Source organism: Bombus pyrosoma, linkage group LG9 (genome assembly GCF_014825855.1).
Source record: "Bombus pyrosoma isolate SC7728 linkage group LG9, ASM1482585v1, whole genome shotgun sequence".
NCBI classification, from domain to species: Eukaryota; Metazoa; Arthropoda; class Insecta; order Hymenoptera; family Apidae; genus Bombus; species Bombus pyrosoma.
The window spans coordinates 961295-974752 of NC_057778.1; the positions used below are offsets into that span (position 1 = coordinate 961295).

The 13458-nt window shown below is 31.1% G+C and overlaps 2 protein-coding genes across 5 annotated transcripts; both read right to left on the reverse strand.

Annotated features, from left to right (window-relative positions):
• Positions 1 to 46: 46 nt before the first annotated feature.
• Positions 47 to 7437, reverse strand: LOC122570737 (xaa-Pro dipeptidase). 4 transcript variants are annotated; one of them, XM_043733520.1, is made up of 9 exons: positions 7031 to 7437; positions 5355 to 5553; positions 5042 to 5281; positions 4632 to 4693; positions 4518 to 4562; positions 1342 to 1611; positions 825 to 1269; positions 535 to 686; positions 47 to 353 (listed from the first exon to the last, which is right to left on the reverse strand). In XM_043733520.1, exons 1-9 carry the CDS (start codon positions 7048 to 7050, stop codon positions 311 to 313), a joined length of 1476 nt encoding a protein of 491 aa, XP_043589455.1. In that variant the 5' UTR covers positions 7051 to 7437; the 3' UTR covers positions 47 to 310. The 4 variants fall into 4 exon arrangements, with proteins under 4 accessions (XP_043589455.1, XP_043589452.1, XP_043589454.1 ...); XM_043733517.1 differs by lacking the exons at positions 47 to 353; positions 535 to 686; positions 825 to 1269; ... (1 more) ...; positions 5355 to 5553; positions 7031 to 7437 and adding an exon at positions 1686 to 3975 and having other exon boundaries at positions 5042 to 5056; XM_043733519.1 differs by lacking the exons at positions 47 to 353; positions 535 to 686; positions 825 to 1269; ... (4 more) ...; positions 5355 to 5553; positions 7031 to 7437 and adding exons at positions 1686 to 3975; positions 4253 to 4509.
• A 1589-nt stretch (positions 7438 to 9026) lies between these two features.
• Positions 9027 to 12632, reverse strand: LOC122570743 (GSK-3-binding protein-like). The gene has a single exon (XM_043733529.1). It carries the CDS (start codon positions 11551 to 11553, stop codon positions 11041 to 11043), a length of 513 nt encoding a protein of 170 aa, XP_043589464.1. The 5' UTR covers positions 11554 to 12632; the 3' UTR covers positions 9027 to 11040.
• Between the last annotated feature and the right edge of the window lie 826 nt (positions 12633 to 13458).

The window sequence follows — 13458 nt, forward strand, 5'->3', positions numbered from 1 at the left end:
TCAAATTTCGTTTGGAAGAATAAAAGTATTGATGAACTGCACCGTATAATAAAGAATATTGTTTTATTTGTTTCTTTTTATATACAATTTATAAAGGCATGACTTAAACCTGTTTGATACTAAATATTGCATTATATGCGCTATAAGAAACGCGTGTAAAAATATTTTATGACATTATATGACGTATCACAATTGTTCTTATATCATAAGGAACAGAATATGTAAATAGTGTTTCCTTGCACGAAATTCTTCGTTATACAATCGCATATTTTATACGATGTATTCATTGTTTTCTCATATGTAATTAACTTCATTCTTTTCTAGCGGCCATCCATTCTTCTATTTCTTCCACGCTATAATTAAACGGTGTGTTATTGTAAGTTATACTTACATTTTAGTTGCAAGTGACGTCAAAAATCGTGCAGATATTAACAAATAAAGTGCGTATAAATATTAATAAATAATGAATATAATTGTAAGACGAATAATTTAAATATCAGGTAATGTAAATATCAAAATATGCAAGAAACTTACGTGCGTGGCACATCCGTTAAATTTCTTACGCCTGTTTCCGTTATAAGAACATCATCTTCGATCCTAACTCCACCCCAACCACGGAATCTTTTCAATTCTTCAGCAACGATGAATTTTGATTGATTTGGATTTTTCAGTGCTGCATCTAATAACTATATATCAACTATTTTTTTTATATTGATTGATATATAAAATCTTATTAATATTATTGAATCTTTATAGATTCGAAAAACTTTAATATTCAATACTTTCTTCACATTCTTATAATCTATTATAGTTTTTTTACTTACGCAATCAATAAAATAGCAACCTGGCTCAATTGTCAAAACCATACCAGCTAGTAAAACACGACTGGTTCTCAATTTTCTTAAGCCTGGAGCTGATGAACGTTCAGGATGTCCTGGAAGATATCCACCAACATCATGAACATCTAATCCCATAAAGTGTCCAAGCCCATGAGGCTGAAAAACTTCGTGCAATCCTGCTTTCATCATTTCATCAACATCGCCTACTAATAAACCACCGCTTTTTAGTGAAGATAACATAGTTTTATTTGCTAAAAGATGCATATCTGTCCAAAGAATGTTAGGCTTTGCAGCATCCATCACTGCATCACGAGCAGCCAACACTGCATTATAGATCATTTTTTGGTCTTCTGTAAATTTTCCATTAACTGGAAAACTACATGTAATATCAGCTGCATATCCACAGTAGTTTCCACCCATGTCAAAAAGGCTTATAGACAAAAAATAATATTTTTTGTAAATAAAATAAATTTCAATTAAAATGTCAGAGATCAAAACTTACCACATATCACCATTATTTATAACTTTATTATTGGGAGCACCAGCATGTCCATAATGTAATATAGATGCATTATGTCCAGATCCACAAATACAAGTATAAGACACATGCCTACAACCTCCTATGGAGTATACATAATGCATAAAAGCTGCTTCTGCTTGAAATTCTGCAAATCCTGGTTTCACCATTTGCATAATAGATTTGTGAGCATCTGAGCTAACTTTAATCACATATTCCAGTACCTCAATTTCTTGTGGAGATTTTATGACTCGACTATAAAGAAAAGATATACATATGTCTTCACATAAAACTTACATCTTATTTTATAATAATATAATTGTCAATAATTATATAAGAAATTATTCAGTTTTCATCTATGAAAGATTTTATTCTACACATTATACAATATATTTCATTAAACTACTTTTACAATTTCTATCAAAAATAGAGGAATTTATATTTTATATTTCTGTTACGTATATGTTATACAGAATTTTCTGCAGAATGTAAACTTTTCAACAAATAAGATAACAATTTATTAGATTGATTCCAGAGTTCCTGTATTGTTGCATAATCTAACATCATAACTTTAAAACCTAATTTCTTAATCTGTCTCTTTTTCATTATTTGCGGTCCTATTAAATGTCGCGTATTTCTACAATAATACTCTGGTAAATAAATAAAAACTGCAGTATTCACATTTTTCTCCTGATCTAAATTCAAATGAAATACCGACGTGGATACCATATGCGGATGTATAAGAATATCAAGAATGTAGAAATTTATAGGTGGTAGTCTATTCAATATCACATTTTTACTCAATTTTTGTTCTCCCCCTACTAAGGATGCCAATGGTTGATATATCATGTTCACTGCTCTTCTAATTCGAGCATCTAAAAATAAAGGTTTCTCTACTCTTCTTAGGGGAAAATGTAAAGATGGATATTCCTTAGACTCTAAAAACATGGTAGCATCCAGTAATTTCAACTTATTTTTTATGCGATTAGAAAATACAGAATGATTTCTCAAATGAATTTTATGCAGTAATTGTGAAATAAATATCTTATCAAAAAATTTAACAGGATATTTTTCCAAATAAGTACAAGAAAGAAGAATATCTAAAGCATCATCTAATTTCAAATCATGAAATTTTACTGATAACACATCATCAAAAGTTTTCCAAAATTCAGTACTATTGGGAGGATGTACATATAATAATCCAAATGGTGTAAGAATAGAAGACAATGAAGAAGTTGATATATTCATAGCATGTTTCATAAAATATTCCCCACATTCTGACAGGATTCTTTCATTTCTGATTTGCAAATCCTTACAATAATTCATAATTGTAGCTATTAATTTTGAATCATCAATTTGTGATGCTTTAGATTTCAAATAGCCTTGTAAAGTACTTTCTATTCTATCATCAATGTAATCTTTTACATGTAAACTATGTATAAAATTTATTAAATCTTTTTCACTACATGCATTCATGCTTATACTTGCCCACTTACTGGCACTCATTAAACATTTCATTGCAGAAACATCATCATGAAAAGAATCTAGTATTTCTGCAATTTGTGTGCCTGTTAATTTTAACCAACAGTCAGAAAGTTTTCTCTCTAAAATAAGTTTGACCATATTTTTACTTTGATTAAAATACTTTAATACTTTAAATAATGCTACTAATGTATATGTATTAATCTCTTGCTCCTGAAGCAAAATACCAACCCATAAGGTATCTATTGATTTACGGTACTTAGAATCTTTATAAGATGATAAAATCTTTATTAAATTTACTAATTGTGCAGGTGAAAACTCTCCATCTGTTGCTCGACTTAAAGCTTCATCACACATCAAATCTCTATATATATTTCTAGATGGACTAACTTTATCCTTTTTTAGGGCTATCAGCCCCTGAACTATTATTTCAGCATCACTACTATTAATAATTAATTTAATCAATTGTTTCATTATCATATCTCTAGTAGTATTATCAACATCAAACTGCCTATTTCTTTGCATTTTATTAGACTTCTGTTTAAACCAATTATTTTCTAAGTCTATAACTTTTCTTAATCCTTCTAAAGCTACTCTACAATTGATTTCTTGCGAGATCTTGTTGTCTAACGTAGGATAGACATCATTAGTTGCATTGAACAGTTGTAATCCTTGCAATGCCTCTTCTACGTTTAAATCTTTGAAACAGTCAAGATCTGAATAAAATAATATTGCAGTTCCCTCATCTGTTTCTATGTCTATTCTTTGGTTTAATGCTTTGTTTTTCACATTAGTGTTACTTTTGGAACTTGCATTACTTTTAACATTAAATGTAAATGGCTCATTCTTCTTAGATATATCAGGAACCTTGTAACAATTATCAATAATAGAAATGCTATTTTGATCTTTATTGTTACATATGGTTTCAATATCTTTGATCTTTCTAACAATTAAAGGCACTTCCTGTATTTCTAATCCCTCTTCTACAAGAATGCTAGTCTGTGTTAGACTTTGTTGTCCAGCGTAATTTCCAGAATTGGATTCATAGCTTCGTATAATAAATTTAGTGATCCAAGCAGAGGATTGCATGCTCATACGCATAAAAAATTTTGTCCATACATGACCAGCTAGTATCATCTGCATAAAGTATACAAGCATCTAATAAGATTAGGTTTAACAATAATTCCTTCATGTCTTATTTAATGTACCTTCTCCAATTATGAAATGAAAAGATGAAGCAGTATGAAATATCTCTTGCAGAATACAATAAAATTGTTTGTTTTGAATTAAAACAGATATAACGATTAGTATTTATATCTTGAACCTGTTTTCAATGATACTTTTAATTTAACGATTTTGGAGTTATAGAGCCATTATTAAAAGGCTTCATGTGAAAGACTTGTGACAAACTTACAGAAAATAATTATAACGATATATATCGATATAATAAATCGACAATTGCTCAATTTCGATAGCAATTTTTTAAATTTCCATATATCGTGTGAAATTTCGCCAATTTCAATTTGATATATAGTAATTAATTTTTACGTTTTATATGTTCTACCTCCTATATTCTACAATAAAATAAAAATTTCTTCTTTGGAGCCATTTATTTAATTCTTTCGGTCGAATTAACGTATTTTTACCAGACCGTATAATATTAATTTTGTAGCACTTACCATTCACATATTTCAGGATATAAAATTTTATTGTCAACTTTGAACCTATAACACGATAGAATGTAAATAAATAAATTATTTATGATGTAGAAAATATTGAAAACTAGTACTCACTGATTAATGCCATCAAAAGTTGCCTCTTTTGCTTGCAAGCCACTATCACTATTTTGACCATTCTAGAAGTATAATAAGAGAAATAAATATGTTTACAAAACTAGATTAAGTAAGCTATTCATTAAAAAGGAAACATACGCTTAGGTAGAATCAATAATAATTTTATTCGAAATTGTACTAGTCGTGATTTTTTCTCTATATATTTTCAAGAACAGTATCAGAAGTGATAATTTAATTTTCATATTCTTCTTGACTGTTTTATGGAGAAAAATTGCTATTTAAATTTTTAATAACTTTTCGCAAGGATTTAGTTACATTTCACTTTCGAGCGATAATAAATTTATTTTTAAATAAGATAGCCCCTAAGTGTATGTAGTCCTTTAAAATATTTATTTTAAATATTAAATTACTAAAGTGAGAAGAAGATTTGCTTGTTTTGATTTCAAAACTTTAGCTATCTCGTCGGTATAATAAGTTTCGTCTACTGCATATCGTTTTTTAAAATCGTCTAAACTATGTAATTTTCCTTCCCAAATTGCATATTCAGGCGGTAATCGTGGCATAAATAAAATGGACGTTCCTGTTGCTAAATCAAGGGCACCATAACATCCTGGCTCTTCAACAGCGAAACACCATTGAAAAAATGACTCCTAACAAAAAAATTACATAAACAAGATACGTTATATTACTTTACTATATTATATGTTATATTAATTTATTTACCTGTCTGAATGGCCAGCATATATCTGTATCATTAAACGGAATCTCAACTCCTCCTTCGAGAATAATAAAAGTGCCTGTAGTTGGTACTTTTGTATTTGAGTTAATGCGTGCGACTAATCTTTTCCGATTGTTTTGGAAAAGGGACATAGGTACTTTTAAAGTAAGATTTCCCCTTTGAAAGCATGATTCTAATCCATTCCTAAAATGATATTTCCATACTTATCAAGTAATAAAAAATACGAAAAAATAAAAGCTTTATTTATTATTACATTAACAAACAATCTAATTTCCAATTTAATAGCAAATAATTTCAGTTCTAATTTATATAAACCTTTCCATCCAATAAAAACATATTGTATATTACAATATAATATAATCTTACTATATTGTTCCTTGTAAAATATCTGAACAATAATTAAAGAAGAAAATTAGTAACAACGTTAAAAGTTCTTGTAGGTATAATTTTCTATTAACAATTTAATAATAGCACAGAAATAAATAGGTCGAGTATTCGATATATCTTTATCATAAAAAAATAATATTAACAATAAGATTATATAAAGTATTACATATGAACAAGATAAGCGTTATCCTCATTAGTGACAATATGCTCTTAGGAGAAAGAAATAACTAAAAAGTTCAATGAGAATAATTTACAGCTAAATTTATTCAATATACGTACAATTTTTTTACAATCAAAATAATTACGTCACTTCAAAATTTTTTAACCGATATACAAATTTCTTCGCCCAGTTATAATTGCTATATTTAAAAGTATACATTTTTCAATTTTTATTAAACACATTTAAAATTTCGAAAAATACTCCAAAGTAATAAAATTCTAGTTTTATAAGACTTAATACAAAAATCTGTTTTAAAATGATATTAATATCGGTAATCGGTAAATAATTATCGATAATTATCTGCTTTACATAATCAAAAATTAGTAGAATAAGACCAATGACAAGTAACATTTTATTAAATGGAAATTGTATTTAACATATGATAAATAAGTAATTACCGATTAACATTTTTATCTTTTTATTTTTTTATTTTTAGAGATTAAAACATATTTGTTACAGACTGTATTCAGTATTCTCTATAGTATATATAACACTTTATGGGGAATATGTCCAAATATTTAAAAAATTAATATAAATATAATCGTTATATTAAATAACAATTTATAATTCTATAACTTCAATTATGTATTAAATGTGATATTAGTATTACTGTTTTCATTAGATATAGAATTTGAACATTCTATATATATGGGTATACCTCGTATCCTTCTTCGCACATGCGCAGAAGGAAATTACCTTTAACATAACCTTAAAGTTTGGCAAAATATTGTTGTAAAAATTAGAATTTAACATTACAAACATTATCATATTTGCTGGAATAAAAGATAGTCGTCATGGTATAATTAATAAAGCAATAAGCAATATAATTGATAGCATTATGTAAAGGTATTATAAGGTACGGTAAGGAAACAAGTTGGACAAGAAATGATGCACAAGGGAAAAAAAGTAAACACCAAAGTATTTGGAATACAAAGAACAAATAATTTGTTGCTATCATTATAACAATTATATATTTATATTCAATAACAGTATATCGATTCCTAATTAATATCAGGAATATGATAAGAATCAATAAGTTGTGTCTATACATACAAATGCGTAGCGTCCGCCATATTACTTTCTCATTTGCCGATTTGTTGACAGAACAGTATAGTTTTCTTATGACACTAGTTGAATATAGACTTTGTAACGTAAGCAATGACTCATGCAATGTTCAAGTTACGAAAATTCCATTGATACTTGTAAAATCACTTTTCACACAAATGTACGATTCACGACCCACTTTATTATCTTTTATCTGCAACAGGATCACGTGATGAATTTCAACCGACCAATAATGTTTGCAACTTCCCGCGTAACGACATGGAATGATTGGCTTTTTGTTATCATTGCCAGTCATTACTCATTACATACCTGTATGTTATATATACATGTATTAAATTTACTCTTTATAAAACAACATGAATCTACATCAAATAAAAAGAGCAGTCAAATTCACTATGTTTTAATTAATGTAAATTATTTATCATTCTATATTATATTATTTTAGATCAAACAAATGACTTAACATGTCTTTAATTTAACCTTGAAATTTGATTATTTGGCGTCCTACATTTTTAATCGATAATTAAGAGGAATCATTGATAATAAACTTTGGTGATTTTTATATGAGTATAAAACTCACTGTTTTACATAAGCTAAATTAATGTATAAAAATATATCTTTTATCTATGAAAAATGAAAAATATTATTGTACTATCTTATAATAGCAATAAATTGCAGATTTCCTATAATAATTTTTTCTAACATGCTTCATATAATTTCCTATCTACATATTTTTTCTTTTATTATATCTAATTAACTTTGATTTTTAATAAATAATTTTATTGTACGATTACATGATTCTATGTATACATATTTGCAACTGACTGACTACTTTAAAATATATATCTTCATTGCTTAAAATTTTGATTATTAGTTGTGTAATTTTTATCCATAACTGATTTAAGAGAATCGATGAAATATTACGATTTGACAATTAATTTGCTCATAAACTGCTACTTGGTTTCGAAGTTCTAATTAAAGACGGATGTCGTAAAACGTCACTGATAACGTACGAGCGTGCATATGTATATGTATGTACATATTATTACTCATATATGTCAAAAGGAATAATTTTAACTATAACTATTTATAATCGTGTATATGTTATTTACGTATACCAATTTCCGTTATCATCTATTTCTAAGAGGTGACGCAAATGTTTCAATCCAGCCACGTACATTATTTAAAACGTCAAAAGTTATTTATCATACAGCTCTTCCCTTTAATTTTATCATATCGATAAAACAACTCAATATTCTTTATTAGCCGTATTTTACGATGCTATCAATGAATATAATAACATAGATTTAAAGAATCATTCTCTTTTGTAATTTTTTACTTTTGCTCCTCGCTATCGACAATATTTCCATTACGTAACATTATCTGTATGTAGAGTAAATAAATATCAAGCACCGGTAAATATAAATTGATTCCCATAATCTTGTTTGAAAGTAACTAAAACACTTTATCGGTATTATTATCTGACCACTATGCTATCATTTATAAATTAAGTTTTGAGTGTTTTTAAGAAAAAATAGAAAATTAAAATTTTTTACTAATGTATATTACAGTTATTTCTATATCATTTTTTATATTAAATTATACAAATTTGAAAAAACATGTACTTAGGAATCTTTAAGAATAGAAAATAATTAAATAAGAAGTTCAAATATCTCAAAGATTCTGTTATTTTTTTATTGAAAGATTATCTCATTTAATCACTGAAGATATTATGATGTCCCTGTAATACCTTCACGCATGAAATATGTTTTCCATATATGTATGTACCAAGGTGACTGGATATCTTTTCGTAACAAAATTTCTCCGTTATTTTTTTATGGCAACAGCACGAGTTAAAATCTACATTACAATATTTATAATATTAATACGTGGCATAAATCAATATAGTAACTAATAAAAAATTCTGAAAAAAATAATTTCCTAAAATACAACTCACTGGGTAAAAGAAAATATAAAATAAGACTAGGATGAAATCTTTTACTTGTTTATTTATAATTAAGGTTCGCCGGATGACAAATCCGGCAATCACAACGAGGTATATAACTTCCTTGATTTACACTTTAACGGTGAATTTAAAGACAAATCTCTCATTATCTACACACTCATACCTATGCGAACTCAAATCGTTGCACATACACGCACAAAATACATACCAGGAAGAAACGCGCTAATTCTCCATTCATTCGCTCATACATATGATCACGTGCGTTCATCGGAACTGTGATCTAACATAGTGTTTGTAGTTGTGAACTAGTTAACATTTGTACAATATGTAGACATGACACGATAGGCGATATCGTGCTTTCATTTTGTCCGACTCTTGTAGGGTGATATATTACAAAATCCACCTTTTACAGGATTTTTCTTCATATCAGTTCCGAAATCGTGAACTGAATTATGCTCTACCGTTAAACCGAATACGCATGTGCATCCAACATGCATACAACAAATTTATACGCGCGTACAGCGTTTGTTACGTCGCTAACGATCGATAGTGATAAATAACTATATATGTACTTAATATATGCGGAGCGAATGTAAACCTACCATGTATCAATCGTGTAAGAAACCCACGCACTCGCGTATATACTTTTACAACAAAGTCGGTTTACTATCTCTCTTCAACCAAGTCGGATAAATACTTTCAAACGCACAAAATGGCGATAATTCGTGTGCGTACAATTACAGAACTTAAATTTGAAAGTATACATATACATAATATATATAACTCAAGTAACGAACGCTACATTGTTGATTCTATCTTAAACAAATACCTCTCGTACGTTGTACAGAAAATAATAAAAAAGAAGAAAATAAATGAGATCACTATCCTTCGAGTTGCGATGCTTCCGCGCGTAAAAAGGCGTTTCTATAATTCGTTGATTGATTTCTCAGATGATTTACTTAGTTAACTCCTCTAGTAGTAACTGGACCATAACAGCTCGATTAAATCGAGCAAAATTCTTTAACTAATATATCCTATATACTATAGGATACTTTTCGTTCATACGCGTGCTCTTTCTCGTATTTCACGCCATTAAAAAAATCTATAATCATAACTATACATATACATATATAACAGAGGTAACACATGAACTTAAATAAGCATTAAATTATTGGATGCGGAATTATTATGCTAACCGACTCACATTAGATCGCACATTAAGTTGCTACTTCTTTCCATTTTTAAATACCTAATTCAAATTAACTACCAGATTACTTTCTATAATTACAAAAAAGGTAATAAACTATCAAAGCAAACAGAAAATTATAAATGTTTTTGTATAAAAAAGAGAACAAATAGGTTGCAAACGATTTCGGTAAATTTCAATTGTCAATCACTACCTCCAGAACCTCATCTTTCTAGTACCCTGGACGCGAGAGCAGCACTCAGGAACTCTTCCTTTCATCTTTTTCCGTTTATTCAAAGAGGGACAAGAATCGTAGTTTTGAAAAAAGATCGGTGAACCTTGTTGTCATGTAAATCGAATCCGAGGGCCCGAATCGAGGCAGCCATGTCTTCCACGTAAGCCTCGTGAGTCGTCGATACAGGCGAGCTTAGCCGAATTTACACGATCCGTGCGTGTGAAACTACTTCGGATAACAACATACCATATTTACAAACACGACCATGTAAGGCCGTAAGTTCTTGGCTAATTATGTTTACCTCGTTGTACTTTCTTTCGATACGAGCCACACACATACTTCGCTTAACAGGCGAATATGTCTCGCCTGATAACCCTTTTTTTCTCATGTATGCACATACACAATATATACACACAGAGTATATATATATACACGAGGTATATCAAATGTATAACCGTGGAAAGATACACCAAGGAACAAGAATGACTGTTTGAATAAAGGACACCGAACTTTTTTTCACTTTTATGTAGTCTAGACACCACAAAAATCTGTTTAAATCTCTTTAAATTCCATATACCGGTCTCGTATACCGGCAGCACTATAATTCATTTTCACAGCTCAAGTGGTTTGTACACCGGTGGTAACTGTTCGTCCTCTGAATCGTAGAAGTACGGTTTTCTCCGATAAATCGTCGACGATTGTTCATCATCTTCCTCCTCGGAATTATCCAGATCGACGAGATTCGCTTGAAGTCTCTTCACAGCCTCTTTTATCAAACCACCTTCTCTGAGCAATTCTTGTAAAAGCTCATACGGGTCGTCGTCTCTCGTTGTCGGCCTTTTGTGATGGTGATGATGATGAGCTAAGTGATGACGATGATCGTGACCACCGGTGTTCTTCATGCCGCACATCTCACAGTTATTAGGATCTGCCCAAGACCTCGAAGGTATTTGATATGGTGATGGTCGGTTTTTCTGACTGATGCTAGATTTAGCTTTCAAACTGGATAGTCGAAGGTTCTCCTTGATTTGAGAGACAAGAAGATCGACGTCGCGAGAGAGGAAGTCCTGCGTCGTATTGGGCACTACCTCGATCAAGTAGGTTGTTTCCTCGGCGCTCGGCATGGCGTAGGTTACTTTCCCCCGTTCACCGGCTACGAGAACAAAAGGACAATGGCACGAATGCCGTGTTTACACCTCCACGTCTGCGATACTGGCGAGCAGCGGCCACAATAAAGCCGCGCTCTCGGCCAACGTGTTATTGTCCTCTCTCTTTCTTTCCCTTTCTCCTTCTCTCTTTTTTTCCTTTCCTTTCGTAAGCAGGCAGAAGGTTCTTCACATTGCACACATCAATACACAAGAAAAATCCTTTCTTAGCTTACTGTTTCCGTTTTTTTATTTTAATTGTTTCTTAAATATATTATAACTTTTTTGTCAAAGTAGAATAAACCTGTCTTTGAATGATATAGGTAACTGAATTGATTAAGCGTGCCTAGCTTTCCCAATTAAAGGTACACTTGATGTTTACGAACATATTTAGAAATGTTCGTGTAAACATAGATGGCCTAAACTAGCAGTCGCGTCTCGTAATCGCATGGAACGCGTGATTCACTGTGTAAATACGCACCATCTATCCTACCCCCTCCTCTGCAAGCCTTTCCTTTTCTCGAATGTTGAACGAATCATCAAGTTTTGCTCGTGCTTTAGTTCGAAGAATTGAATGAACACATTCTCATCGGACACATATATTGGCGCAGTTGGCCACACGCACGCACACACGGTGGTTTTAAATTCGTTTGAACATATATACACGAAAATATTCTTCTTTGCCTATCTCTTTCTTAACTCGATTGGAGTTATTTCAACGTCAACATCGTCTCTTTCTCGATCGTGTTACATTTCGATTCGAGCACACGTTGCACAATAATACACGTTTTGACGCAAGTCTGGCTCCGGCTCTCACACAGCGTGTACGGTTCGGAATCCAGAAATCCACTGACGATTGTAATACCAAACAAATAACTGTTTTCGAATAATAAAGGGTCGAAAGTTTACAATTTTGAGTGATTTATAAGTATAGAGATTAAAAAGGGCACGGCAACGTTCCCTAGAGCTAAAGCGAGCGACCGCTCGTCCGTTAGCCACAAATCTTCTACTCTCTTATTATTGTTTTGGTTCTGACGCGCATGCGCACTTTCCCCCACGCTCGTGTAAACAAACCGTTAACTCGTGAGCTCTAGCGAATCGATAATATCTTTACCACTTCCTTGTTGCACGGTGTCCCCTGCACCCCCCGGGAAACCGTGTGTAAGTGTATATACATATAAGCCTATAAGGTGAAATGATTTCACTTCGTAAATTTTTCGCAACGTATCGTTCGGATTCGGGCTAAGCATGAATTTCGGTGGAAGAAACACGCACACACACATCATTGATTCGTTGTATAGATATATGAAATATAGACCGCCATGCTTTATGAAGAGTGTGGTTAAAAAAGAGATAGAGATATATTACGTGGTCTCTTTTTCTCTTTTTAATAGATATTTGTTTTTAATACATAGAAAAGGAAGGAAAGACCTTGTTATTTATCTCTATTTCTTTTTCCACAAGGGCCATTTTCTCAACACGGCATCTGCGGTCTATACTTCTCAAGTCTATGGTTTATTGCATGTATGTATGTAAGTTGTATGTTGCTCCTGAAGCGCTTCAGCTTCGATGAAATAGAAGGATCAGGGGTCGCAGGGCAAAGGGAGGGAGAGGCTGCAATGTACGGATCAAGGTTACACTCGAGTCCGTGTTAATCTACGTCATCCTTTGCCAAGTTTATGGTGCGTGCGCATACGCGCGTGTACTCGATTTCCACTTGCGATATATGTGTTTACGTAAGCATTTATCGGCAACCAGCAAATCATTCATTAGATCTAATCCGCGAAACAACGTAACCTGTTGTGCATCCACTTTCGCAAATTTTCTTCTAATTGGCTGTAAAAAATGACGAAATCATAGGAAAGATTTCATATACATACACAT